General features: G+C 45.3%; 9 protein-coding genes across 14 annotated transcripts; 7 read left to right on the top strand and 2 right to left on the bottom strand.

Annotated features, from left to right (window-relative positions):
* The first annotated feature begins 12 nt into the window (after positions 1-12).
* On the top strand, positions 13-868 carry LOC136195039 (14-3-3-like protein 1). The gene has a single exon (XM_065984307.1). The coding sequence runs from the start codon at positions 29-31 to the stop codon at positions 758-760; it is 732 nt and encodes a 243-aa protein (XP_065840379.1). The 5' UTR covers positions 13-28; the 3' UTR covers positions 761-868.
* Positions 869-891: 23 nt separating this feature from the next.
* Positions 892-1,792, top strand: LOC136195041 (14-3-3 protein gamma-B-like). The gene has a single exon (XM_065984308.1). The coding sequence runs from the start codon at positions 920-922 to the stop codon at positions 1,691-1,693; it is 774 nt and encodes a 257-aa protein (XP_065840380.1). The 5' UTR covers positions 892-919; the 3' UTR covers positions 1,694-1,792.
* Positions 1,793-1,809: 17 nt separating this feature from the next.
* On the top strand, positions 1,810-2,734 carry LOC136195042 (14-3-3-like protein). The gene has a single exon (XM_065984309.1). It carries the CDS (start codon positions 1,840-1,842, stop codon positions 2,605-2,607), a length of 768 nt encoding a protein of 255 aa, XP_065840381.1. The 5' UTR covers positions 1,810-1,839; the 3' UTR covers positions 2,608-2,734.
* Positions 2,735-3,227: 493 nt separating this feature from the next.
* LOC136194973 (partitioning defective 3 homolog) lies at positions 3,228-8,125 on the bottom strand. The gene is made up of 12 exons (XM_065984233.1): positions 8,065-8,125; positions 7,723-7,901; positions 7,479-7,583; positions 7,287-7,419; positions 6,683-7,219; positions 6,309-6,625; positions 5,749-5,979; positions 5,035-5,698; positions 4,867-4,953; positions 4,436-4,607; positions 4,201-4,376; positions 3,228-3,989 (listed from the first exon to the last, which is right to left on the bottom strand). The coding sequence occupies exons 2-12, from the start codon at positions 7,840-7,842 to the stop codon at positions 3,388-3,390; spliced, it is 3,144 nt and encodes a 1,047-aa protein (XP_065840305.1). The 5' UTR covers positions 7,843-7,901; positions 8,065-8,125; the 3' UTR covers positions 3,228-3,387.
* Positions 8,126-8,222: 97 nt separating this feature from the next.
* Positions 8,223-10,670, bottom strand: LOC136194984 (probable ubiquitin carboxyl-terminal hydrolase MINDY-4). Of its 2 annotated transcripts, XM_065984246.1 has the most exons (16): positions 10,562-10,670; positions 10,454-10,509; positions 10,335-10,398; positions 10,018-10,276; positions 9,897-9,964; positions 9,724-9,840; positions 9,598-9,674; positions 9,375-9,543; positions 9,256-9,321; positions 9,137-9,207; positions 8,926-9,076; positions 8,802-8,876; positions 8,652-8,755; positions 8,529-8,599; positions 8,409-8,478; positions 8,223-8,362 (listed from the first exon to the last, which is right to left on the bottom strand). In XM_065984246.1, exons 1-16 carry the CDS (start codon positions 10,616-10,618, stop codon positions 8,314-8,316), a joined length of 1,524 nt encoding a protein of 507 aa, XP_065840318.1. In that variant the 5' UTR covers positions 10,619-10,670; the 3' UTR covers positions 8,223-8,313. The 2 variants fall into 2 exon arrangements, with proteins under 2 accessions (XP_065840318.1, XP_065840317.1); XM_065984245.1 differs by having other exon boundaries at positions 9,375-9,674.
* Positions 10,434-12,591, top strand: LOC136194989 (leucine-rich repeat flightless-interacting protein 2-like). 2 transcript variants are annotated; one of them, XM_065984255.1, is made up of 14 exons: positions 10,434-10,544; positions 10,589-10,657; positions 10,712-10,859; positions 10,918-11,001; positions 11,054-11,119; positions 11,171-11,194; positions 11,245-11,360; positions 11,428-11,488; positions 11,543-11,635; positions 11,690-11,833; positions 11,895-11,997; positions 12,050-12,129; positions 12,181-12,285; positions 12,346-12,591. In XM_065984255.1, the coding sequence occupies exons 3-14, from the start codon at positions 10,764-10,766 to the stop codon at positions 12,454-12,456; spliced, it is 1,083 nt and encodes a 360-aa protein (XP_065840327.1). In that variant the 5' UTR covers positions 10,434-10,544; positions 10,589-10,657; positions 10,712-10,763; the 3' UTR covers positions 12,457-12,591. The 2 variants fall into 2 exon arrangements, with proteins under 2 accessions (XP_065840327.1, XP_065840325.1); XM_065984253.1 differs by lacking the exons at positions 10,434-10,544; positions 10,589-10,657 and having other exon boundaries at positions 10,693-10,859.
* A 107-nt stretch (positions 12,592-12,698) lies between these two features.
* On the top strand, positions 12,699-16,818 carry LOC136194980 (uncharacterized). Its single transcript, XM_065984239.1, has 10 exons — positions 12,699-12,832; positions 13,166-13,483; positions 13,730-14,078; positions 14,129-14,244; positions 14,302-14,643; positions 14,707-14,928; positions 14,987-15,062; positions 15,129-15,273; positions 15,333-15,410; positions 15,924-16,818. Exons 1-10 carry the CDS (start codon positions 12,799-12,801, stop codon positions 16,641-16,643), a joined length of 2,400 nt encoding a protein of 799 aa, XP_065840311.1. The 5' UTR covers positions 12,699-12,798; the 3' UTR covers positions 16,644-16,818.
* Positions 16,819-16,920: 102 nt separating this feature from the next.
* On the top strand, positions 16,921-21,070 carry LOC136194979 (integrin beta-1-like). The gene is made up of 25 exons (XM_065984238.1): positions 16,921-17,056; positions 17,121-17,204; positions 17,314-17,402; positions 17,469-17,573; positions 17,622-17,682; positions 17,743-17,874; positions 17,933-18,023; positions 18,074-18,257; positions 18,321-18,413; positions 18,468-18,641; positions 18,696-18,785; positions 18,839-18,921; positions 18,975-19,091; positions 19,146-19,227; positions 19,284-19,351; positions 19,416-19,472; positions 19,528-19,612; positions 19,674-19,746; positions 19,803-19,930; positions 19,982-20,080; positions 20,147-20,312; positions 20,365-20,487; positions 20,543-20,664; positions 20,718-20,774; positions 20,833-21,070. Exons 2-25 carry the CDS (start codon positions 17,141-17,143, stop codon positions 20,896-20,898), a joined length of 2,409 nt encoding a protein of 802 aa, XP_065840310.1. The 5' UTR covers positions 16,921-17,056; positions 17,121-17,140; the 3' UTR covers positions 20,899-21,070.
* On the top strand, positions 21,070-23,287 carry LOC136194987 (type 2 lactosamine alpha-2,3-sialyltransferase-like). 4 transcript variants are annotated; one of them, XM_065984249.1, is made up of 7 exons: positions 21,070-21,161; positions 21,225-21,479; positions 21,547-21,589; positions 21,649-21,833; positions 21,889-21,957; positions 22,011-22,158; positions 22,208-23,287. In XM_065984249.1, the coding sequence occupies exons 6-7, from the start codon at positions 22,095-22,097 to the stop codon at positions 23,239-23,241; spliced, it is 1,098 nt and encodes a 365-aa protein (XP_065840321.1). In that variant the 5' UTR covers positions 21,070-21,161; positions 21,225-21,479; positions 21,547-21,589; positions 21,649-21,833; positions 21,889-21,957; positions 22,011-22,094; the 3' UTR covers positions 23,242-23,287. The 4 variants fall into 4 exon arrangements, with proteins under 4 accessions (XP_065840321.1, XP_065840322.1, XP_065840323.1 ...); XM_065984250.1 differs by having other exon boundaries at positions 22,211-23,287; XM_065984251.1 differs by lacking the exon at positions 22,208-23,287 and having other exon boundaries at positions 21,076-21,161; positions 21,225-21,298; positions 21,381-21,479; positions 21,634-21,833; positions 22,011-22,121.
* The last annotated feature ends 42 nt before the right edge of the window (positions 23,288-23,329 follow it).

Genomic DNA, 23,329 nt, shown 5'->3' on the forward strand with positions numbered 1-23,329 from the left:
CGCGCGCTAACGAGTTCACGCAGACAAGATGGCAGATCAATTCGCTCAACAGGCAAAGCTCGCCGAGCAAGCCGAGCGCTACGACGACATGACAGAGTACATGCGTCAGCTTGTCGAAGCCAAAAAGGGCGATTTGACGACCGAAGAACGCAATCTTCTCTCGGTCGCCTACAAAAACGTCGTGGGAGCGCGTCGCAACGCCTGGCGCGTCCTAAGTAGCATCGAACAAAAAGATCCATCGGATTTGTTGCAAGACTATCGGATCAAAGTCGAAGGCGAATTGGAAAAGATCTGCAACGACGTCATCGGCCTTCTCGACAAGTCGTTGATACCAACGAGCAAAGAGCGAAGCGGCGACGACGAACAAACGGCGAAGGAAGGGCGCGTCTTCTATTTGAAAATGAAGGGCGATTATTATCGCTATTTGGCCGAAGTAAAAAAGGAAGATGAAAAAGTGAAGAAATCCTACGAAGCCTATAGAAAAGCGGAGGACACGGCAAAGGAAGAATTGCCATCGACGCATCCGATTCGACTCGGCTTGGCTCTCAATTTCTCCGTCTTTCATTATGAGATTAAAAATGAGCCGAAAGAGGCATGTAAGCTGGCGAAAGAGGCATTTGACGACGCTATTGCCGAGTTGGATCAGCTGAAAGAAGATTCTTATAAGGATAGCACGCTCATTATGCAGTTGCTCAGAGATAATTTGACGCTCTGGACGTCTGATGTAGGCGTCGAAGAGAATGAAGGTGATGATAAGTGAGGAATAGACTAAGCTCAATTGGCGAGAAGTACGTGATTGTTTGTTTACGCGTTCACCTGATTTTTTTTGTGTCTGCTTCAATAAAGTCTCCTACTGTAGGTACGGGAATAGTTAGAGCACGCGCGCGCTAACGAGTTCTCAGTTTTCACGCAACACAAGATGGCGGACGGCATCGTTCATCTCGCAAAGATCGCCGAGCAAGCCGAGCGCTACGACGACATGACAAAATACATGCGTCAACTCGTCGAAATCAAAAAGGGCGATTTGACGACGGAAGAACGCAATCTTCTCTCGGTCGCCTACAAAAACGTCGTCGGAGCGCGTCGCAGTTCGTGGCGCATCGTCAGTAGCGTTGAGCAAAAGAAAGAGTCGGAAGGTGATACCGGGGCGGTGGAAGTGGCAAAAGAATATAGGATCAAAATCGAAGACGAGTTGAAAAAGATCTGCAATGATGTCATCGACCTTCTCGACAGCTCGTTGATAAAAACGAGCGAAGAACAAAGCGGCGGCGACGGCGAACAAGCGTCGAACGAAGCAGCCGTTTTCTATTTGAAAATGAAGGGCGATTATTATCGCTATTTGGCTGAAACGGCTACAGCAGAGAGAGCTGACGTCATTGAAAAGTCCGAGGATGCCTATACCAAGGCGTGGGAAAAGGCAAAGGAAACGTTGAAATCGACGCATCCGATTCGACTCGGCTTGGCTCTCAATTATTCCGTGTTTTATTACGAGATTAAAAATGAGCAAAAGAAGGCGTGCGAGCAGGCGAAAATGGCGTTTGACGACGCAATTGCCGAGTTGGATCAGTTGAACGAGGAGTCTTATAAGGATAGCACGCTCATAATGCAGTTGCTCAGAGATAATTTGACGCTCTGGACGGCTGACGCTGGCAAAGACGAAGATGATGGAGACGAAGAGGTCCCTCAGGACTGAGAAACAGACTAAGCTCAATTGTTTGTTTTTGTTGCTTGTCATTGTGTGTTTGTGTGTTGTGTGTACTGTAAAGCATATGCGGGAATGCGCATAGTTAAAGCACGCGCGCTAACGAGTTCTCACTTTTCACGCAGGGGGGAGACAAGATGGCGGCGGAACCGTCGGCGGAACAAATCCTTCAATTTGCAAAGCTCGCCGAGCAAGCCGAGCGCTACGACGACATGACAAAATACATGAGTCAACTCGTCGGCATCAAAAACGGCAATCTGACGACCGAAGAACGCAATCTTCTCTCGGTCGCCTACAAAAACGTCGTCGGAGCGCGTCGCAGTTCGTGGCGCGTCGTATCGAGTCTCGCCGATAAGAAGGGAAACGAGGGGGCGGTCGATGAGACGAAAAAGTACCAGGAGACAATCGTCGACGAATTGTCGAAGATTTGCGCTCAAGTCCTCAAGCTCCTCGACGAATTGTTGATACCAAAGAGCGACTATGAGGGGGACGAAGCGGCGAGCGAAGCAGCCGTTTTCTATTTGAAAATGAAGGGCGATTATTATCGCTATTTGGCCGAAGTGGCCACACAGGATAACAAAGATGAAGTCGTTGGCAAATCCAATGAAGCCTATGATGGTGCGTGGGAGAAGGCAAAGGAAAAATTGAAACCGACGAATCCGATTCGACTCGGCTTGGCTCTCAATTTTTCCGTCTTTCATTATGAGATTAGGAATAAGCCGGCGGAGGCATGTACGCTGGCAAAATCGGCATTTGATGACGCAATTGCCAAGTTGGATCAGCTCAGCGAGGATTCTTATAAGGATAGCACGCTCATTATGCAATTGCTCAGAGATAACTTGACGCTCTGGCAATCGGAATCGGAAGACGCCGAGGTTGAAGACGTCGAAGCAGATGGCGAGTAGACCCTACATCTCTCTATCCTACCGCAACTCTCTTTGTTGTGACTTGTTCGTTGTTTTTTTTGTTGTTGTTTTTTGTGAATGCATGTTTAGAGGTTCTCTATGATTAATCGTGTGCTTTTACCTTCGACGTGTATTGCGCCTCGAATTTCACGCGCGTGACTACGGCCCACGTGCCAGTGCGCGTTGCCTCGCCTTCTCCCATAAAACCTGCGCGACAGTCAACAGGTATTCAGAGACGTACGTACACCGTGGGCAGTGGCAGGCCAGTGTTTGCCGCTCGCAGGCGAAGCCTTCCGCTAATAAACGTGGACTCTTTCGGAGAGTTTCTCTAACTGTACTGACTTTCTATAAAGAAGTCTCCGGTTTTGGCCTGTCTCTGTAGTCCCTCCCCTCATGTCATGTGAGAGACTACAGTACCAAAGATCTTTTCTTTTGACTGACTGAGATCCCCAGAGGCCCAACTCAGAGAGGGGGTATTGTACATCGTGGATTGAACTTGTCCCATTTATTGTGCTAGGAAATGCGCATTGCGTTCCTCATCATCATTAAGCTGAATCACTGACGTCAAAATCTTTTCCAGCGAACACGGCGGTGAAGGTTTGTAAACTCTTTACTCCATCAACGCTCCAAAAAATGTAATTAAAATATACGCAGCACGCAACGTAATGCACGAATTCGTCAATAATTAGATAAAATGACTCGCCTCGTATATCATAAAATTGCAAAAGGCGAATGCCCCCAAACTTATTAGTACATCTACCTCGATTATAAGTTTAAAAATTAAACTTGCACAGATTCAGAAAACGTGACCTCTTCCTCGTCGTACTCCTCCTCTCCCTCCTCCTCCTCCTCTTCGTTGTTGTTGTCACGGTGATGATTAGGCAGTACAGCCATGCTATGACGATGTGCGAGAGGGGGCGTGGGCCTACCCTCGCTACGTCTCTCCTCCCCCATTCCCTCGTCCCCCGAGTCATACATTCTCTGTCTCACATTGAACTCGCTCGCGGCAATTCGTCGCATTACGCGCGGCGTTCCCTCCTTTTTCGTCTCCTCCAAAATATTTTCATTCGACCCCAAGGACCCCGATCGCGGTCTCATTCCCACGTGATCCGGGATCGTCGATCCCATATTGGCGGGAGGCGATTTCGTCATGCGCGAACGCGAGTGCTTCGAACTCTTACCGAAGCGAAATAGACCCTTGAAAAACTTCTTCTTTTTCTTTCTACGCGCCGGCGTATCGAAATCGGGCGATTCGGGATTGATGGGTCGCGCGGGGGGCGCGTGTTTTCTCGGGAGAACAGGGACTTGAGAAGGGGACACGGGACTTTGGTCATGTGACGAAAACGACGGGGAAGGGGTATCGCTCCAGCTCGGAGAAACCCCTATAAAGACACACACACAATGAGATTAACTGCAATTATGTACATATGTATATGAACCCCAAGTATAGGCTATAATCACGTGATCATTTACTAAATGCGAATACAGATTTAGATTGGGATATGATCACGTGATAATAGTACATCATTTAATAAAAATATTAGATACTTGAGGGGTTTGACTATACGTAATATATAGTATTCATACCCTTACCCTTAGGTGGCTGTTTTTTAGGCGTAGTCACTTTTCTCGGACTTGCTACTGCCTGGGGTTGTTGCTGCTGCTGCTGCTGCTGCTGCTGCTGCTGTTGTTCCGGGACCTTTGCCTTTGCCTTGTCATCAAAGGAATGATCGACGGCGCGACGGAAGCTGTAGTTGCAGTCACGCCCCCTACACACGGAAGGATTTTCCTCTGGTAAGACAAATGCTACTAGAGACGATTTCTTTACTGCCTGCGCAACGCTTCTTCGTCGTCATCGTCGTTGGGAGGGTTTTCTTCGCCAAGAGATTTCGATAGGGAAAGGCCCGTTTGAGAGCGGGGAATCTGGTCGATCGGGACATCGTCTTCTCGCGACGACGCCTTTCTCAATACTTCGTCAGACGAAGAACGAATCAAGCGACCTAATTAATAAGGTAGCATAAAACACGCGATACGGGCACGTGCCTCTAACGTACAAAAAAATTTCTTTAAGAAAAAAGGCGAGAGAGGAGGAAAAGAAAAAGGAGATGGGGAAAGGATCCCATGCAAGTAATTAGATACAATAACAATTCTCCCTGTCTAAAGGCTGTCTACGTATAAAGCAATTAGTTAGAGGTCTTGTCTACTGCTGCCGGATGTACTCTATCCGACTCCGCGTATGCATTATAGAAGCGTTTCTACCTTCTCCGACTCGATTGCTCACAAACTGCTTCGTCCCCTTGCCGACACTTCGGCCCGAACTCCGACTACTTCTGCCGGACCCGCGTTCTACGCAATCAAAACCGGATTAACGACATTGTTTTATTTAATCCACGATAGATTAATTGTTTTTCTTTTTCTATAGCCTACCGGCCATCTTCTGCTGTCGTTCCTGATACACTTTCGAGTTGCTCGGATCGAGCGCCGTCTTGCGTCTCTCCGACATCGACAATCGTCCCACAGCGTCCCTCTGAAACGGACTCTCGACTTCTTCTCCCTCGTCGCCGCCGCCGCCGCCGCCGCCGCCGCCGTCTTTTTCCACGGCCGTCTCCTCGTTCGGATCGCCCGGCCTCATTCTCTTTCTCAACACCTTCTCCTCATTTTCATGATCCCCTGGATAATTAATGACGGGATTCTGTGCCGTCGTCGACGTCGTCGTCGTCCGATGCGGAACGAGGGGACTCGTTTTTAATCTGTGACCGGCACTCTTGGGTCGACTTCTCGGCGAATCCAATCGATTTCTCGCCGCCGTCGCCGCCGCTCTCTGAAGAACGAACTCGGAATCCGATCCCACGTCGATGGGACTCTCCACTAGACCCAATTCGGACAACTTCCGCGTCGATCCGGCGAGGGATTGCGATGTGGATGAAGAGACGTGATCTATTTTTCGTTTCACTATGAGATCGATGTGGTCTTTCATAGCGGCGCTTTGCATTGCAGTTCGAAGGCATTCCATGGCCGAGGCGTTGGATTTTCCCTCTAAATTCTCACCGTTTATCGAGAGGATTTGATCGTTCGGCATGAGACGACCGTCCTAATGAATAATTCTATTATATTATTAATATATTAATCTTGTTTTTTTACCTTGAAGGCTGCTCCGCCTGGGACGACCGATTTGATATAAATTCCCACGTCGCTGACGGAATCGTCTTTGGCGGCGGCGTGTGCCGCCGAGTGAGTGCTCGTTTTTCCTTTGACGCTTATGCCTAGGCTGTTTGAGCCGCTGAGGTTGAGGGGTATGTTGAAGTGGAGCGTTTGGGAGGGACGATTGTGACGCGAGAGAACGGAACCGGCTTCGGAAATAGTATCATCAATCTGAGAGGAAAAGAAAGAGGTACTACGTCTATAGAGTTAGATTATCTTTCGTATATGTCTTTTATTGGAAAGTGGGGCACTGTCATCAGTTTGTCTAACCGTTATTCATTAATTTCTGAGAGGGAGGACTACACCGAACCAAGTCATTTCAAGGTATTCTAACAGTACTCCTGGGGCTCTAGAGATTTTTTAAAGAGCTGGAGAGTGGGGCTCTATAGTAGCTACTCATTTAGCACCTCATTACGCGATATAAGGATCCTACATTACACTGATCCCCTTTTCGCGGAGAGGAACTACGCGTAGTGGTCACTCTTACTGTATATACTCACATCAATTAGAGGTTCCTGCCTTGATACCTTTATCCGAACTCTCCCCTGCGTCGATCTCAATATATTCACCGCCTCCACTTGACTTTTTCCCGTCATAGCGACCCCGTTGACGTAGAGAAGCCGATCCCCGGCCTGAAGACGCCCGTCTTTCAGTGCCACGCCTCCCAACGTAATATTCTTCACGTAGAGAGGACGCTCGGATTCGTTTCCCGTGGTGACGTCGCGCGACGTCACGGTGAATCCCAACCCGCGCGAATCCTTTTCTAATTCGATAGTAAGTATTTTACCCAATTCTCGCGTATTAGAAACGACGGGATCTAAAAAATTAATAATAAAATTATTTATTTTTACAAAATATTTATTTATTTATTTACCTAATATGGACGCAGCTTCTTTGGGTAGCGGAAGTGGCTGCGTTTCTTTATTTCCCGGCTGTCGACTCGACGTTCGCACGACTCCCAATTGTATCTGAATGAAATTTCGCGACGTTTCCGCCAAAACTTCTAGCGCTTCCTTATTGGATAAATCCCCAACAGGTTTCCCATTGATTTTAACGATTCGATCCGTAACCAATAGGGGTTCGTCTCCGAGCGTTTTACACTTTGCCTTGTCGATTTCCTGCACGAATATTCCCATATCCTTTCCCCCGCTCGATTTGTAACCGTGCGCGCGAATGCCTAACATGTCACCCAATTTTTTAATATCAACAACTCGCACGTCGTCCCCGGATGACGCGTGACACTTGGCCTCTTCCGTTTCGTCCATCCATCGATTGATGAGAGACGGCGACGGTTGCATCGTCGATTGGCGCACGCCGACGCGAGCGAAATTTCCCGCGTCGCTTTTCGTCGGCGATTCGGGCGGCGGTAACGGCGCAACGGCATCGTCTTCCTCTTCCAAGACAGCTGCGCCTAATTAATTAAATACGTATGCATGCGACCACGCCCCCACGCGCTTTCTCTCATTTTTTTTTCTTACCGTCCGACGGCGGTCTTTCGCCGAGACTCGACTCCTTTTCGATCGCTTTCGTCGGATTCGTCGACGATTCGTTCGACGATTCGCTCGTTCCGTCGCCGGCGCGATGACTGACTTCTTCGAAGACGGCGATCAGCTGAAAACGTTTGCTTTTCGTTTTCGACGAGAGTAGGGAGAGGAAAAATCGACGCGTACCTTGTCGCGATCGTCGGCGACGTCGCTGACGAGATCGTCCGGATCGAGAATCGCATCGTCTTCGGCGGTTTGAAGCGTTTTCACGACGACTCGCTCATCGGACGCCTGTACACGTACACGGGTTCGAAATCGACACGACCCGCTCCCACGCGTCCCCAATCGATTTCTCTCACGATTTGGCAACAATGTGACGCGAGATGTAGATGGGGGGTGGGGCTCGATTTATTCAGTAACTGTACTGTACCTTTCCGACGGCTTTCTTGTATCGGAGAACGGCGCGCGCGATGAGCTCCTTAACGGGCACGTCGCCACCGCCGCAGGGAACGATTACCTTGACCGAGTCGAAGCAAACGGTCACCTTCATCGAACGTACGGGGACTTTCGAACGGTCGATTTTTCGCTCCGCGCGAGACGCTTGAGACGCTAATGATAACAGAAGCTCTAACTTTGAACCCAAAACGGGATAATGCGCAAGTCGATCGCGGAGCGGGCGCGTCGGGGTGGGCCTGTTTTCTATTGAAAGTGTGGCACGTGACTCGAGCTAGCCAATGGGGTCGGGGCGGAGTCTTTCATGTTCGTCGTTTGCCTTTTGTACGGTCGCGATGGCGTCGGCAGCGTCTATAGTGTGTTGTTCGGGGTTAGAACGGGCTTCGCATCCGGGTGACGTCAACTGGATGACGAGATTTACGACGATTTGGGCGCTGCGGTTGGGCGGAGCGTGGGAGGGGGCGTGGGAGCTCACAGGTGTAAAGACTCGCATAAACAGACGCATTGAGTTTCATCGCCGCGATTGGATAGAAAAAACAAACTAAAATCTAATACAAAACATATTAAGTCATAACAGCGGTTCCGTGTCGTTCCAGTCAACGGAACACCGTTTCCATCTAAAAAAAATCATTATTAGAAGTCTCAATTTTTTGACTAACGTACTTCGTTTGAATGCATAATTCGAGTGGCGGTATCAGGTCTTTTTCGGCGTGTTTGCCTTCACCTCCCATAGCTACAATAGATACTATAAAATATTAAAAATTTAATATTATTGATTAGGACCAATAGTGAGACGTATGGGCTCGTCTTGCTTTGCCAGTCCATCATAATAGAACAAATCAAAACGCTTTTTACTAACAAGAAAAACATATAAAAATGACTAGGTTAAAATAGAGTACGGTGTACCTATCATCAAGAATCTTGACATCAGAAGAAAAAAGAACTGTGAAATGGCTCTCGCTACAGACGAGCCATATAGGATACTTGGGCGATTTTAAAAAACTTCCCACCTTTATTACAAACGTCAAACCAATTAAAAATAAATATTAATTAAACCTGGCATGAGCCGTAGTGTTCAAATAGAGACAAGAACCCGACATCACATCGTTTCTCTATTCCTTTTAGTAGCGACTACACGACAAATTAATTAAAATAGCAGAACTTTTATTAATTAATTTACCGTTTTGCTTCCGCCCGTATCAAGATCAATTTCCCCGTTGAATACGTTGGACGATGCTCTGCCTGTTATAATGAGATTGACCATTTCTTGCGTGCAGTAGCCGTGCATTCCCATCAGTCTTCCTTTTGAATCATCCATGTCAAGCATTACGCTATTATGGAATAAGAAAATCAACACCTATATTATAATCTATTGATATTTTATTTATTACTTCTCAAGTCCCCGCGAGAGAATGACGCAATAGAGAAATAATATGGCCCCGTTTCCAGACGAATTTTCAAACTATTCAAAATGCTTACTATAGTAGAGCTATTAGCAAAAAATCCCTACTTGGCTAATATTATTCTTGAGAAGAGTCGCTACGTCTGCTTTGGTATCAGCATACATCAGAGTCAACTTAATTACGTAATCAATTATTATATATAATAATCAAAGCCACTTTCTCTTACGCGTTCAGTCAATCTGTCAGACTTGTACCTTCCCGGAACAGAGCCGACAAAAGAACGTTGCTCTGACGACGATACCCGCGCGAGACACGCCCTCTGTCCCCCACCACATTGCCACAATATATCAGCCATGGCATCTAACAAAGCCCGTCGTCTCTCTCGCTCATCAAATCTAAATGTGTGCTGACAAAATGAATAAAAATAATTGATCAATTGTATATATTGCCTAGGCTTGTGTTCTGTGAACAGTAGGTGCTTCAGTACGTAAGCTTGAAGCGACGCTAAGAGACCGCATGGTCCCCCCTAGCAGCAGTTTTTATTATTTATTTTTTTGGAATGTTGAGATATTTGCCTTGAATTGTACAAGTCCATATTCGAGGTTGCAAATATCGCAGAATACAAAACTCTGGCGTTGCCATTCCGAGTTGAAAAACGTAATTGCATTTCCAAAAATAATCGATTTTAGCGACTAATAATATAAACCATGTATTCAATGTCCTTCCTGTACTTAGAGAGTCATCTCACCATAGCTGTACTCAAATCAATTGGTACACCCTGAAACGAAGATCCTGCCCCGCGAAAACCAGAATTCTCTAAAATGTACTATCAAAAATCTACAATTTGTATTATTATTATTAATTATCACGTAATAATCTAGGAGCTGGACTAATATCAACTTCATCTTCAATGTCTTCGAATAATAGACTATCTTCTTTTTTTGTTGTTGCAGTTGCTTTGGGCGGCATGGCAACCAATATCCGGGAAGGCTCCACGTCGTTCTTTTGCAAAGGTCTCGATTTTCTTTTCTTGTCGTCTGTTGCCCCGGATGTAGAGACGGCCCCGCCCTTTCGGACAAAATATTGCGTCATAACCTCGATCATTGTCTTCAAGGGAACCGAATCTTCCTACGGTATGTTAGTCGAGGTAAGACACTGTTATATTCGTCGATTTTTTTCTTCTAACTTTATTTTTCTTCATTAAATATTCGATGTGCATCGTTTTCGCCAATATCTGACGATTACTAATGCTTGGGAAATTCTAATGTTAGTTCGAGAGAACGTTTCTATGTTTCTATCGAATGCCTTTGCGAGTTTCGCGGCATTTCTTCGTCGAGAACGCTCAGCGTTTTCTTCAGACCCTAGTCCGAGCTCCATGGCGACGGGCAAATCAAACGTAAACAAACTCTAAACCTTTCTGCTTAAATATTCTCGCACTAGACTCTTCGACAGTTCCTCGATTGAGCTCATAGCGCCGACTGGGAGGCGAAGACGTCAAATTTTGCTCTCGTCAGTGACGTGCTTTAGATTGCACGTGATGAAGGTGATAAAGCGCATGCTTAGTTTATTTCGCTAGAGAAAGAGACTCAGAGGTTCCCCCTGCTTCCTTTGTCAAATGACGGATCCCAAATCGAAGACGCTGCCTCCGAGAGGAACTACGAGGCGTCCTCTTATCGAACAAGGCGAGGCGATTCGCCAGCTCGTGGCAAAAGTGAGAATAACGGCGCCGCGAGAGTTTTTCGCGCAATTCGCTTTCGAAAATACACTAGGGCGAAAAGGAGTTAGCCGAAAAGAGAAAAGCTCGAGCTCGAGCTAGGGAAATTCGGCTCCAAAATATACGACAAGAACAGGAGGTAAAAAATCCTTAGCGCACGCTAGCACAATAGTATTCGTTGTTTTGTGCAGAAAGAGGACGAAGCAGATGGATCTATGGCTCCAAGGAGCGCCGCATCTTTAGTCAGATCACAAAAGGTACGAAAATTTAAAAAATATAAATTATTCATTTTCTATGTTGTGGATTAGATTGAAAATGGAATCGCTTCCGTTGTGAGTTCTTCGAATTTTTCTACATGAGATTTTAATTAAGTTGTGTTCAGGATCAGCTTCAAGATGGAGATTTGGAAAAGAAATTCAAAGAATTGAATGTGGAAAACGCTTCTCTTTTGAACGAAAAGGAAAAATTGAAGGCACAAGTGGACCAACTCAAAGACGTGTAAGTCCCTCTCCACAATTTAATAATTCAATTATTTATTTATCTATTATTATTATTCTTGATTCAGTGTTGCTGATTTGGAAGAATCAAATCAGGAATTGACTGAAGAAGTCAGAGAAAAAGCAAAGGTAGCAAAGTCAATATTAATTAATTAATTAATCATCATAAATATTGAATTTTAGATAATTGGTCAACGCAATTTGGCGTTGGAACGTCAAATAGCCGAACTGGACGAACAAAGACAACAAATTTTATTTAGGGATCAATTTTTGGAGGTACGTCTTAATTTCTAGAAATTAAAAAATATTCGTTTATTATTTTCTTTCTAGTCAAAGCACTTGGTACTGCCTGATCCTTATAGCGATGAAAATGAGAACGACGGCGATTTTCAACTCGGCGAAACTGAGAAAGTGAAAGAATTGGAAGAACAAGTGCGTTCGACAAAAGACGAAAATCAATATCTAATAAAAGATGTAATAATACTACTAATACTTATACTAATGTAGATACATAGGGCAAATGGTTTACCTATAGAGAGATCGTTTGAAGAAAGAACTCGATAGTTTGAGAGAGGCCATGTCCGCTATGGAAAAGAACGACTCGTTATTCAGTGGTCCAAATTACAGGGATCAATTTCGTAATAATTAATAAATAACCCATCATATTTTTTTCTATTTATTTCTTTGCAGGAGACGCTGTGAAGCAGGTGGCCGAGTACAAGCAAAAGTGGCAAATTGTGGATGGAGATAAAGCGAGACTGGAAGCTCAGGTAATCCCATTGATATACACATAAATATTATTACTATTTTTTTCCTACAAGGTTCAAAGGTTTGAATTGACCACGAAGAGGCTACGAAAGCAGGTGGAAGACCTGGAACAGAACGAGGAAGATTTGAAATCGAAAAGTCGAAAATCAGCCAGAGAAGTCAGTATAGTATCTCTCAAAGGAAAAAAAATAAATAATTACTCTAAAAAATCTTCTCAGCTTCGTCAAGCCCAGACGGAAATCGTGCAATTAAAAGAGGACAACGAGCATTTGCTGAAACGAATCGAAAATCTAAGAAAGCCAAAGAATCGTTTTGGGGTCCCGGATTGAGAGGGGAACCAGTCTTTGGTGGGGGGACAACAAAATAGTATTTACCCACATTATTCTAACACTTCACTTGCGTTTTCCCGTATATGTCAGTTTCTAAAACTAGCCCAAGTAGTCGATCTATGCAAAAAACTGGAACAGGACTCTTCCGCGTGACCACGCCCTTAGGTTCCTCCTCAATTAATAAAGAAGAGGTATGTTAATCAACCGCAGAGCCCAATAGCCGCTACTCTTATTGCATTAAGGTTCAGGTATTCGAACCACTTGGGAACTCGCGAGCGATCGTCGGAGAACGATCGAACGTTTTTTCTTCGCTTCGAGTGAGAGCGCGCGCGCGCGCGCGCTATGGAGTCGAGCGCCAATGGAGCATCGCCACCTGGTAAAAAATATCTGTATCTGTATCAAATTCGTGGGAACCACGCCGGGCGTTCCGCGACACGAGAATACGAAACGCGCCCCCCAAATCGCGTCGGAGTCATTCGAGTTCCCGGCGACGCTCTCGAAACGTCGATTTCGCGATCGTTTTTCGCCCCCTTCCACTGTTCCCTTTGTCTTCGCTTTTTTTCTTCTTCTTTGTTCGTTTGCCCGCGCCGCGCCCCCTACTGTGCGATCGATTCGAAACGTCGAACGAACGTCTCGTAAGCGTGAAGCGTCCTTTTTGATCGACGGGCTTCCGTCGTTCCGGGTTTCAACGCGTTGTTTTTCCCTTTAGGCGATTGTTTCGATCTGAAAGACGCGCTTCGTTTGCGGTTGAGACACAGCTTGAGCCCGTCGAGTCGATCGCCGCCGCCGCAGAGCGGTCGAACGCGAAAAAAGAAGCGCGGAAAGCGAATCATGAGACGACATACGCTGAGCGGAAGTGCCGCAGCCGAAAATCATCAGAATCATCATCGCGGGAAGGAGTGGCTCGCGAGCGAACGCGAAAAGTTTCTCGAGTTGCTTCGCGTTCGACATCCGAGTCAAGCGGCGGCGGTCGAAAATGAATTGGAGTGGCAATCGGGCCGATCGGGCGGGGGGCCGAACCGTCGAGGTAAGAGTTCCGTAAGAGATTACGACAGCGTTACGGCACTCTCGATTTACACGAAAAATAGCCACAAAATAGCTAGGCGGTTGACAGTTACCGGTAACCGTTTACAGTTCGATTGCACTCTCGTAATACCCAGCTAATATTCCGGTTCCCGGCCGCGGACTGTCGTAAGAATTTCGTGCCGTAAACAGATTACAGATGCATGAGAGAAATTCTTTCACACGCACGCACCACTGTTTTGTTTTGCAGACGTAATGTACCTACAATTCAACGGCGAAACGCGCCGCGTCGCCATCCCGCCACACCTAACGATGAAATCGCTGCGCGCGCTCTTCTCGGACGCGTTCGCGCACTCGCTCGCTCCCGCCCAACTCGAACCCCCCGCCGGGACGATCTACATCCAAGATCCGACGAGCGCGCTCTTCTATCAGCTCGTCGACGCGCGCGACGTCTACGACAGAGCCATACTCACCGTTCACCTGTTCAATCCGCGCGCCAGTCTCGCGTCGCCGCCCCCGAGAAATGGGGGCGTGGCTCACGGCAGGTGGCCCAACAAGGCCTCCTCATTGGCTTTCCACGCCGATAGCGATTTATCTGTGTACGTACGTTAATTAGCGCATGCGCGTTCGATTCATGATTTATTTTTAGCGAGAAGTTGGAGAGAATGCAAGAGCAATTGAGTCATCTGACTGGACTCGTTCACAGGGCCGTCCAATCGAAAGGAAAAACGGTAGAAGACGGCGACGCCTCTCTATCTTCATCAAGTACAGTATAGCAAAAAAACACACTTGAATCTAATCTAATGTATATGAGATCTATAGGTGCATCTGTTGCTATGGGAACCGAGTATCCTCCTCCCAAGCCAAGAAGACTCTATTTAGACAATGAAAATAATGGAAGACCGTCTCCGCCGCCCTCCGATCCGCCAATGAAAACGAGGGGCGTTTCCACTCGGAAGGAGTGGACCTATCGCGCTCTGAGTGTCGAGGAGAAGGATCTGGTGGTAAAGTCCGCCGATGGACTGGTGAGAAATATTCGGCATTTGAAAACGGAGTTGCACGCGCTGAGACAACAGCATCGGTCTCAGTGCGAAAGCTTTGCTGGAATGCTCAAAGACTGCAAGGAGAAAATAACGCGCGCTATATCAGCCAGAGAACCAAAGAGTGAATAAGAAGCTGGCGTATTTAATTTGAACAATACGTCTATAATTTATTTTATTTTTATAGGGATTCTCGTGAGTTCTGAAACGAGAGGAGATTTGATTTCGGAGGAAGGAGAAGTGGAGAAAATGAACGAGAAATTATTCGACGAGATATTTGAATTGGACGCGGCAGTGGAAGAAATTCGCGTCGACGTGGTAAAAAGGCATTGTAGGGTCGACGTCAACGAACTAAACAGTCTCCTAACGGAAGTAAAACGAGTCGGAAAAATTCTCACGGAAGGAAAAAGTAGAGAAAAGAGACGCGCGCGCTAAGCAACTAATTTTAATTATTCAATTTATCATAGAAACTTTTGATGCTCTTCAGGATAGAATAAAACCCATAATGACGTCAGAATTAGAAGTCATTGTGAAAGAAGAGAAGTAGAAATTAATTAAATAAATAAATATCTATCTATCTACAAGGGTATCATGTACTACTGTGTGTAGATTTCTAAAGGAACAAGGGGAATCTCTAGAAGAAAACCTCGGCAAATGCAAGCGAATGCAGGGAGCGTTGACCGCGCTGAAAAAATTCGGAAGCGTTCAGCAGTACAGAGATACAACTGTTCCCATCATGACACCAATAGTGCAGGTATAAAGAATATTAGAGGAAAGGGGTCACTTTCCTTGTGACGTCGTATCTCTCCGAAGGATCTCAAACTCGATGATCTCTTTGAGAATATTATTGCGTTGGCTCCCAATCACATAGCGAGGGCCGAGTCAGTCAAAGTGAGCAATAGTTAAATAAATACCGTACTCGCGCAAATAGAGCCCCAGTCTCGTTTAGAACCCCTTTTTGTATAGTATACAGTGGGGTCAGAAAGTTTTCGGCACCTTCCAAATTTACTCAGTTCATGCATGTGCGATCTGATGAGTTTCTTTACCCGGAAAGTATACGTATAGTTCCCCATGACCACGTATCTGATATAATAGGGACACCTTTGTTTATACTAGTAGTTGATAAAATCGCTTTTAAAACACCTGACTGCAGTTAGTGTCAAAAAGCCTGTCCTTTTTACTAGTTGAAACAAAGGCGTACCGGGCACCAAGGGTTTCTAAACGTGTTTTTCGGCAGTAAACAGTGTTTTGGGGCTAGTAGTGTACAGATTGTATCGTCAAGGCATAAACTATGTTAATCTTAGAGGTGCCGAAAACTTTCTGACCCCACTATACATGAGCTGAGAGTTTAGAGCCCCTTTAGTATAGTCTCCCCATTCAAAGTCGTCTTCTTTTTCTTCTAAGATTGCTGAGCATTCGCACACCTTGCGCAAGCAATTGAGAACGTCGCGAAAAGAGCAACAAGTCGCCAACTTGCTCGATACGGGACGCAAGCGCTTGAAGCCCGTTCGACGCGTTCTCGAGCAACTCGAGTCCCGTCGAGACGATCTCGTGCGACGAATGTACTTGGAAGATCAGCAGGAAGTGAGATACGGAAGAGGGCCCCCTCCTCCCTCCGTCCCAAGGTATCAGGGGGGAGCCACCGGCACCGCCCACAACGGCTACACGGGCGATGACGAGATGGGTTATACGGGACGAAGGGATAGAGGCGGCGGTGGCGGGTCCAAAAAAAATAGAGATTATTTTTATCATCGGCTTCGTTATCCCGCGAAAGGCCATTCGGCCAGTCCGCCGGTTCAAGGGGTCGCCGCGAGGCGAGATTATGACTATTATCCCCAGTCGTCCGATGTGAGGCACACGAAAAGTGCCAAGTGGATGCGGAGCGGGTCCGCTCGCGATGGGTCACGTGATGTGAGCGAGTTTTATAGTCGATCTGGGCCGAGTCTTTCGCACGAGCGTCAATCGCCTTTGTCGCCGTCGAGAAATGGTGGTGGCGCGGGCGGGGCACGTGATTTGGCTAGACAGGCTCAGTTTCAGAGGAAAGCGCGAGCGCAGTCGGTGAAATTGAATAGGGGAGGAAAGAGAAAGGAGATGAACTTGGACCTCGTTACTACAGATCTTTGAAGTTTCATATGATTATTATCATTATTATTATTATTATTGTAGGCTAAAAATTTATAGACTTGGAAGCATTTTACTTATTTCTAATATTTGTATCTCACGTATAGTAGCTAACTTCTAAGTAAGATTTGTGACAACCCTGAATTGGGATTCTAGTAAACACGACTTTATAAAAAGATCGCTATAGAGACACTTCTTGGCTGATTCTTCAATAGCGGTGACGTCAACTACACCCTCTATTTCTGCGTAATAAAACTACCGGACACTCCCTTTTTTCCCACTACCGGATACGGGACTCGGTAAGATATCAATCGAAGGATCTCTGGGACACCGAACAGTGCCAAAGGCATTCGCATCTTCTCTCCTCCGTATCGTTCTCTCGTCAGCTTTCAAGCGCAGAAAACGCGTCTTACAAGGTAGTAACGACACTACGAAACGTTCTCGAGCAAAATCGCGCAACCGGCGCCTCGTTTCGCGCAGAATTGCACCTCGAATCGAAAATGATATCGCTTCAAATCACGTTCGTCGTTGTTTTCATAACGCTAACGTCGAATCCGACGCAAGGTAAGCGACGCAAATCGCAGACAACGGGGGGGAAACGAAAGACGAACCGCTGCCACGCCTCCACTATCACCACGCCCACTTCCTCCTACGTCACCGATTATGTGTATAGGGCAAACTGGTAGCGATTTGTGCGCATCGACGAAAACCTGTTCCGCGTGTATATCCGCTTCGGCCAATTGCTCGTGGTGTCAAGACGAGGTTATATAATAATATAGTGTTCGTCTCTTGTCCGGTTTCTATAATTATTGATTTATTGATTTTTAGATATTGTCTCAGGGTTTGAGTTCGCGTTGCTTTAGAACGTCCGTCGACAATAACAGGTTGTGCCAACGCGTCTCCAATCCCAATAGCAACTTTTCCATCGGACAGGCAAACAGAAAAAATCCCAATTAAAATTTTAATTAATCAAATTTATAGAACTTAAACGTGAGCACGGAACAAGTCGCACCTCAGTCATTCAACATCAATTTGCGACCGGGTAAAATTACAAATGAAAATCCTAATTAGTATAATTTATTGATTGATTTATTTAATTAAGGCGAAAGCGTGACGGTGAGCGTGAACGTTCGTCCGGCGAAAGATCATCCCGTCGATCTCTATTATTTGATGGACATGTCGAATTCAATGAAAGACGATTTAGAAAAACTCAAAACGCTTGCAGGCAGCCTTGGTAAAAATCAATCAATTAAATTCGAGATTAACATTATTTATTTATTGAATATTTTTAGCCGATGCGCTTAAGATTCGCACGAAGAATACGCGCGTCGGTTTCGGAACGTTCGTCGATAAGACGACGACTCCTTACGTCGATTTGCGAACGTGGGACATTATTTATGTAATTAATTATTAATATATTTTTACTTCTCTAGTATAAACAATCCGTGCGGCGCTCGATCGCCTTGTGCGCCTCCTTATTCGTTCAAGAACGCTCTTCCGCTCACGGGAAACACTGACGATTTTGTGGCAAAAGTAAACAAGGAAGAGATTTCCGGTAACGTTGACTTTCCTGAAGGCGGCATGGATGCGCTTATGCAAGTCATCGTCTGTGGTCAAGTACAGAAGAACAATCAATATGTATTATTATTATTTATTTTTATTATTCTTTTGTGTTTTTAGGAAATTGGTTGGGAAACCAATACCAATGCGCGCGCTCGAAGAATCGTTGTTCTGGCCAGCGATGCCGGTTTTCATTTTGCTGGAGATGGAAAAGTAGCGACCACGTGCACTGTATATAAATTATTTATTTATTTATTTATTTTATAGCTTGGCGGTGCCGTTGTCCCCAACGACGGTCTCTGTCACTTGAACGCTTCCGGTCTCTACACGGAAGCTCTCATTCAGGATTACCCGTCGATTGGACACTTGAACGAGAAACTCAAAGCGTACGACATACTTCCGGTTTTTGCCATAGCAGGAAGTTTCAGAAAGAATTACGAAGTAAAAGGAATCAAACGATTACTTTTCATTTATTTATTTATTATTTATTTATAGAATTTGGCGGGTCAAATTGACGCGTTGAGAGTGGCGGCTTTAGATGCGAATTCCCAAAACGTTGTTCAACTGATTGGAAATATTTATGACGTAAATTAAGAATTAGTGCCGTCGCGTTAATTAAAATTTATTTATTTATTTAGGAAATTGTTTCCACTGTTCGTCCAGTTATTCCCACGCATCCGGGAATCACTATTGATGCCGTAGCAAATTGCAATTTACAACCGTAATTTAATTTTTTGCGTGTGGGGACTTTCCTCCATGATGTCATATAACTAGAAATTCGACGAGGTCGCAGATTCCCGGAGGATGTCAAGACGTTCAATTGGGCGAAACGGTTACGTTCAATTTTAAAATTTCGGCGGACACCTGCTCGTCCATAGAAGCCAACAAAAAGTCAAAATTGAAAACATATAAATATAGAAATAATTATTTATCAAGCGTCTTTAGCATTCGAATCCGTTTTCCGGGTTTTAACGATTTCGACATCACTCTTAATCCAGTGTGCGAATGTGAATGCGCATCTAGCCCAGTAACTTGATTAATACATAATGTATAATGTTTACTTATTTATTATTTTTATTCTAGATGTCAAATTCATCTTTGTGTGCCGGCGGAAAACTGAGTTGCGGAACGTGCGAGTGCAATTCCGGAAAGTAAGATAATTTTATTGATATTCGCTACTAATATTTGCTAATAACCACTAATTTTAAAATTTAGGTTTGGAGATCGTTGCGAGTGCGACAGATCCGACGAAGACATCGGACTTGGCTGCGGGTGAGTTCGAAATAACAGTAATAAGTTTTATCAATAGTTATGACGTCATACATAGGCCTGCAAATGCTACAGCTGATTTTGTGCCGTGCAATGGACCAACAAATGGCGACTGCATTTGTGGCCAATGCGTATGCAGAGAGGTATGCGTTTTTTGATATAAAATCGCTTTGCTGAAAAATAATCATCTGCATTTTGAACAAGATCTTCATTGGAGATCAGTGTCAATGTAACAAGCTAGCTTGCAACCACGACACGGCGGGAAATCTTTGCGGAGGTAACTACAGAATCAATTACTATTACTAATAATTAAATTAAGAATAATTTTCATAGGAAGTGATAAGGGAAGATGCGTTTGCGGCACGGACGCTTTGATACCCGTATGCGTTTGTAATCCGGGCTACACGGGTACCGCCTGCGAATGCTCGTTGTCATTGGATACGTGCAAGGACCAATTAGCGGTGCGACGGAATAGGGGTATTGATTTTTGGGTCACGTGAGCGATTTTATAGGACGACAAAGTGTGCAATGGACAAGGAAAGTGTTCGTGCGGAAAATGCATTTGCGAGGAAGGTTTCATTGGAGATTACTGCGAAACGTGCGCTACACAAGTAAAAATGCACATTCGATTATTTATTTATTTATTTGTATTGGATAATTTCCTCTTGTGTGTATAGGAGTGTCTCAATTTTAACTATTGCGATCTCAAGAAAGACTGCGTCGAATGTAGCGCTTTTGGTAGCGGTCCTCTCACCTTGACGTGTTCTTCCAACTGCTCGGATACGAATGTTACGAAGATAGCTCCACTCAATGAAGCGGAATCGGTGACGTATCAAATCAACAGTGTGTAAATTTTGATCAAAAAATTGATTTATTGATTAATTAATTAATTAAGAGAGAAATGCCGATCCGTGTCTCGTTCAGGCGGAACAGAAGCCGGATCAACAGGATTGCAAATTCAAGTTTTATTACGCTTTGGCAGCTGACGGATCGTTGGAGCCAATTCACGTGGAATCAGGTAGGCTCGCATTAGCTACGTGGTTCGTTGAGAATTGATTATTTGGGGGGGCAAGAATTGCGTTGTTCATCGACGGAGAGTTTTAAGTATTATCCGCTTGTTTTGGGCCTCGTTTTTGGCCTATTGGCTCTCGTTCTAATTCCACTGCTGTTGTGGAAATTAATCACTATGTATTTTGTAAGTTGAAATATTCCCCATGTGGGATATTAGTATTATTAGCGCTAATTTAGGATGGTTTGGAGTACAAGAAATTTGTCCAAGAACAGCAGTCGGCGAAATATCAAAAAGCAATAAATAAATAGAATTTCCATACTACGTAGCAATTTCTAATATTTTTTTCTCTAGGGCGTCAATCCCCTGTATAAGACGCCAGAGCAAAAAACAGCCAATCCTGCTTACGGAAAAGCCTAGAGTACGCTTTGGAGTACACCTAGAGAGTATCTTGATTCTTGAAAATTGTCACATTCCCCTCCAATCACATGCTCGACGTCTTTCTAATTTTTTTAGTCACTTGTACGCGATCATGTACGTACTGTACATCGTGTCAAGAATCGTGTATCGCATTATATAACATACGGGATGAGTGGTCATTGTTTCGACTATAATGCTGAGAATTTGCCTGATTACGGCGGGAGTTCTTCTACTACACGCAGTCGCGCTTGAATGCGCGCAAGGTACACCTTGGTCCTCACAACATTGCACTCCGCCTTATCATGATGTATTTTCTCTTCACCTAGGTAACTGCTCATTAGCTACATCTTGCAGGGAGTGCATTTCACTTTCGTCCAACTGTTCGTGGTCTTTTGATGAGGTGCTCGATCGTTGTCGATAAATTACTGTTTTGATTTTTACGTAATCGGGCATCGTGGCTTATCTATGTGCGACGATCGAAGACGAGTCAGTCGTCGCGATGTCGAGTCCGTGGACGAAAGTCGCCTAACTGTCGACATCTGTTCGACTCGCGCAATCGATTGACGGAGAAGAAAGCGCAAGTGAGCCGGAAGTTGACGTGCGAATAATTTGCGGCTTAGCCGCAACTGCGTCACTCTGTACCTCTAGCGGAACAAAGACTCAGTGGCATCACTTCATGGAAGTAGTGGTGGTATGTTCCAATTCAATTTAGATTTATAATGTCATCATCATCAGTCCTTGCGTGTGAAGAGTCTTTTCTTTGTCGTGATTCTTTGGAGTCTGTACGCGTGTCCAAGCGTGAAGAAAGCGCTACGACGACATCTCCACCTAAGAAATCTCCAAATTATACGCTTATCCTATTATTGATTTGCTTTGGTCTGGCTATGCTTGTCATACTCGGTCTCTTTGCTTGGAAAATTATTGTAACACTGATGGTTAGCTGTATGATGATTATCTTCATGCAGCTACAACTATGATTTGTTTTTATAGGATAAATGGAAGCTAAACAGGTTCATAAGAAGGAGAGAGAGAACGCGTTTTGAGGCCAGGAATAAGCAGGTATGTAAGAATTGAGAACTTTTCTATGACAACGAACGCAGTAATCATTTTAGGTCATTGTTAGTATTGAGACGTCACTTTGACACAACCTAGTTTACGTCTCCGTAAGGATAGTAGTGTTACAGTGTGCGCTTAGAATGCAAAACAAGTCGCTGTTGTTGTTACTCCTCCTCCTCATCATCGTCAGTTCCAGCCTCCTAAGTAAGAGACGGAAAGGAAAAACAGCGCTTTGAGTGCATTTCTCTCTCAGTAGTCTTAGGCGGAAGCCGCTTGGTGACCGAAAGGGCACGCACTCAGCCGCCATTCGCCAGAGCGGCGGCGGCATCAATCAGAAAAGCGGTTACTTCATCTGTTACTTCACCTCCTCCTACCACTCCTCCTCCTCCTCCTCCTCCTCTAGAACTGAAGAAAGCGGTTTCTTCTTCTTCTTCTTCTTCTCCTCCTCCTGTAGAAAATCAAATGAATTCCTCTTCGGCTTCTCTTTGGCCAGTCGTTGGCTGTGGAAGCAGTCATCCCATATTCGAATGTAAAAAATCGTATTCAATCAATGAAGAAGAATTCAACCGTTATCCTCAACTTCGCCGCGGCGGCCGCGGCAAGCGCAAGAGCTGCGCACTAGTCGGCTCCTCCGCCAATCTCCTCAATTTCAAATTAGGAAAAGACATCGATTCGCGCGACGTCGTCATTCGCATGAACGGCGCACCGACTCGAGGATGTGAGAAACACGTGGGAAATCGTACGGATGTAGTGATACTGAATCTGAGCGGCTTTTCGTGCGGTCCCGACGGCATTCCACGCAATCACCCGCTCCTCCTCATAAATAGCGTACAAGATATGAATGTAAAGAGCACCGGCATAGCCGGGGAATGCAAGCGCAAGTACGGTCGAAAAATCTATTCGGTGTCAGACTTTCTGCGTTTTCTGCCGAATCTCGCTTCGAATGAATACCACAAGAGATATCGGACGTCTGCTAGTCGTGGTCGTCACATGTCGTCGAGCGGTGTGAAAGGACTCTTTTTTGGTCTACTCGTTTGCGACGTCGTTCACGTCTATGGATTTGGGTTGCTGGGAATACCGGCCAATCATACTAATAAATACTATGGTGGCAGTCCTGTCAAGACACTGCTTCAAAAGACCACTCATGATTGGCAGGCTGAAGCCAAACTTATTGTCGATTTGAGCAGAAATAAATTCAATTGGACATGGATTGACAACAAGGACTATCGCTTGAAGGATCACGCTTCAGTCGTTTTGCATGGTCAACCTCTTTTACAGGAAACGTGATGTGCACTTCACAGGTGGTACAGTATATATATATTTGTGTACAGTACAGTGGCATTATCCGGGCAGTCTACAGCTACATTCCTTACAG

Source organism: Oscarella lobularis, chromosome 13 (assembly GCF_947507565.1).
Source record: "Oscarella lobularis chromosome 13, ooOscLobu1.1, whole genome shotgun sequence".
NCBI classification, from domain to species: domain Eukaryota; kingdom Metazoa; phylum Porifera; class Homoscleromorpha; order Homosclerophorida; family Oscarellidae; genus Oscarella; species Oscarella lobularis.